This window comes from Citrus clementina, unplaced genomic scaffold (genome assembly GCF_000493195.1).
Source record: "Citrus clementina cultivar Clemenules unplaced genomic scaffold, Citrus_clementina_v1.0 scaffold_2, whole genome shotgun sequence".
Classification (NCBI taxonomy): domain Eukaryota; kingdom Viridiplantae; phylum Streptophyta; class Magnoliopsida; order Sapindales; family Rutaceae; genus Citrus; species Citrus x clementina.
The window spans coordinates 28830243-28833502 of record NW_006262688.1 but is presented as its reverse complement, the minus strand read 5'-3'; the positions used below and the strand labels follow the sequence as shown (position 1 = coordinate 28833502).

General features: G+C 30.0%; 1 protein-coding gene across 1 annotated transcript; it reads right to left on the bottom strand.

The window, feature by feature from the left end:
- Positions 1-362: 362 nt before the first annotated feature.
- Positions 363-1284, bottom strand: LOC18053135. The gene has a single exon (XM_006448352.2). It carries the CDS (start codon positions 1034-1036, stop codon positions 533-535), a length of 504 nt encoding a protein of 167 aa, XP_006448415.1. The 5' UTR covers positions 1037-1284; the 3' UTR covers positions 363-532.
- Between the last annotated feature and the right edge of the window lie 1976 nt (positions 1285-3260).

Genomic DNA, 3260 nt, shown 5'->3' with positions numbered 1-3260 from the left:
ACTTCTGCGTTTATCATGTGTAAAACTGGTCCCCCATTCCATCTCATTCTGCAATGACAAGCCACTCTTTTTTCTCCAACTTACAAATAATTCAGGCCATTGCTATTTCTTTTTCTCTTTTCTTTACCAATATGATAGATTCGTACATGCGTTCACTTTCTTTTTCTTCACCTCTTTTTAACAACATAAAATTTAGATTAAATTTAGGAATGAAAGTTACAAGAAACATTGATGATAAATAAGAACATTCAATTTTAAAAACTACAAGCATCCATATATATAATATGAAAACATAACTTAGAACGTTAGTTTCATTTTTTATATATACTTTATTTATGAGTTAGAAATTAGAGGCAGAACAATAGAACCTTGAAGGCCTGAACGCAAATATTAAATACAAATATTTTAACACAGAAGTTAAAATATCTGTAATTCCATTATAATTCCATTAATAAAAGAAACACACAGAGAAAGAGAATGAGAGAGAGAGAGGTAATAAGTAATTGAATCACCAACAGCAAAATTGGGCAGATTACTCAGGAATAGTAAGAAGCATGGGTCTCCAAGCTTTCCTCAGCAAGTACCTGTGTCTAAACCCAACCCAAACCGGTCTAGACAAACCCGGTTCATCCCCCACCCCAGCTCCACTGCCATGCAACTTCTTCATTGCACGCAAAACTTCAGTCTTGTCTCTAATCTTGCCACTATCATTATCACTAACCTTGTTTTGTCGTTGTTGTTGTCCTTCTTCGTCTTCGTCAAAGGAAGAGACAAACAGATCCTTCAACTTGTTACGACTCTGAACGACCAACAAATCTCTGCAGTCTCTCTGTTTCTGATCATCAACAGCAATTTCCTTTGGAGTTGGCAGTGTGATCTCTTTACAGCGGCTGCTGGAGCTTCGTGTGAGCAGCATGCGCAGGGTTGTCTTCTTACGCGGGAATTGAACCAATGGGCTCGTTCTGGGGCTCCTGGTGGGGCTCTGAGCCACCCCGCATTGCGTTGCCAGGATCTTGAACTTCTGTAATGTCGCCATTCATCCAAGCTTTCTCTCTGTTTTCTTCAGAGATATTTTTGGTTCAGGGTTTTGGCGTTTGAGTTCAGGACTGTGTGTTTAAGGGTGTGGTGATGTTTTGCTTGTAAAAGAGAGAAAGGATCTAAATAAGGAGCAAAACATGTCGTGGAGTTGTTTCTTTTTCTTTTTGAGATATTCAAAAGTTCGGTGCTTTGAATGGAATTGGAGAAAAGTGAAAGAATGGATGTACATTTCCCAAGAAAATTCTAAATGACTGAATCAAAACAAATCAGAGAGAGAGAGAGAGAGAGAGAGAGAGAGAGGGTGTTCATTCTTTGTCTTGTTGTGTGTGCATTGAAAATTCCACGTTAACTGTAGCTTTTCCTCTAAAAAGAAAAGAATCAAAGAGATGAATGATTGAAGCTTAACAGACTATTCTATCAAAAAATAAAAAGCGCTCAACACTCCATTTAAATTTTAAGAAAGAAAATTATTGTTTGCATAGGTCTTTTGACACCTTTAAAACTCCTTGCGAAACTCTTTTTTTTTTAATTAAAATTACATAAATAACTAAATGTAATTTATTTCATATTTAATTTTTAAATCAGAAAATTGATTAAATACTAAAATAAGTTTTTTAATAAACATTTTATACCAACTCCATTTTATAGTTTATATTTATGTTTTAATTTTAATAAAAATACTCTTTTTGAGAAGATTATAAAAAAAAATTTAGAGTTATGAGAATAGAAACTATATAATAAGAAGAAAATAATTCAATATTTTAAGTTTTTGTATGTGTTTCATAAATAAAAACTTAAAAGATGTTCAATTTTCTAAGTAAAAATTTTGTGGGAAGATTATTAATTTTAATATGTAAAATTTATATTTTATAAATTAAAATAAAGCATTTTTTTAAAGAAATAAAATTAAAAAAGAATGTTACAAGGATTTTGGTGGGATTTTAAAAACTCCGCTCCCATGGTCAACGGGTGTCATATGGGCTGCGACGGCCCACTTTCCGTACGTGGGGTTATTTCAGCATACAATTAATTGAATTTGACTATTGGCACCCCCAAAAGCCCATTCAAAAACCTCGTTGTAGATATTTACAAATTTAACCTTACTTGAAATTTACATCATGAGACAAATTTATCTAATCAAATTTACATCATGTCAACAACAAATAATTATTCTTTTACCGAAAACACTTAACACCACGTTGTGCATGTTACCCACTCTTCTTTAACAACTTTTAGCACCAATTTTTTTGTCTCGTCTCAACTGCCATTTTTTTATCATTTATATATCTAATTACAAAAAAAAAGATAAAATTTTATCTGTTATTTATATTTTTAAATTTATATCAATCAACTACCTTACAGTTAATAATGTAAAAAAATTAAATAAAATAAATTTCCCCTCCTAAATGTATTAAAAGATTATTTACCCTTTAAAACGTTGAAAATCTATAAAATTTATTAATTTAATTAAAAGATCATTATTCACAAAAAATAAAAAATTTATTCAACTAACTTCTCTGTTTGAGTGTTTGTCTACCGGCTTCTTACGTAACTATAAATTTTGTTATCTTTTTAAAATTCTGAAAAGTAAAATAGTCTTTTAATATATTTTACTTAATTTCTTTAATAGATCATAATGGTGTAATTGGTAAAGTGATTTGACTGATACAGATTTATACATTGAACATATCTAATTCTTTTTATTTTTAGTGGCTAAATGCACATATGATAAAATAAAGGTGGTGCCGAGATAATTTTCCTTTCTCTTTTCAACCGTAAATTAAATTTATTTATTTATTTCATAACGTTGATTCATTTTTCCTGTTGTTTCTTAATAGAAAATGAAGGTTGAAATAAATTTTCAGATTTCATATAGAGGTCCAGAATATCTACTGCTCAAACTCTTTCACATTTTACCAATAGGCTTAATTGAGAAGAGAGTAACAGACAAGTGGAATTGAAAATTAGCAGCAAATAATAACAAGAACAATAAGAGATTGCATTAATTTTTAAAGGTTGGGGTACCACTAAGTTAAAATTTTGACATAAAAGAGTGACTTAATTTTTTATCTATTATATTCATTCAATCCAATAATAAATATTTAAAATTAAAAAATAACATTTATGTCACCACTCATCTATTATAAAATTGATTGATAATAGATAAAAAAAATAAGTTATTTTTTAAAGTCAAAATTTTAAGTGAAGGCGCCTCCTACATT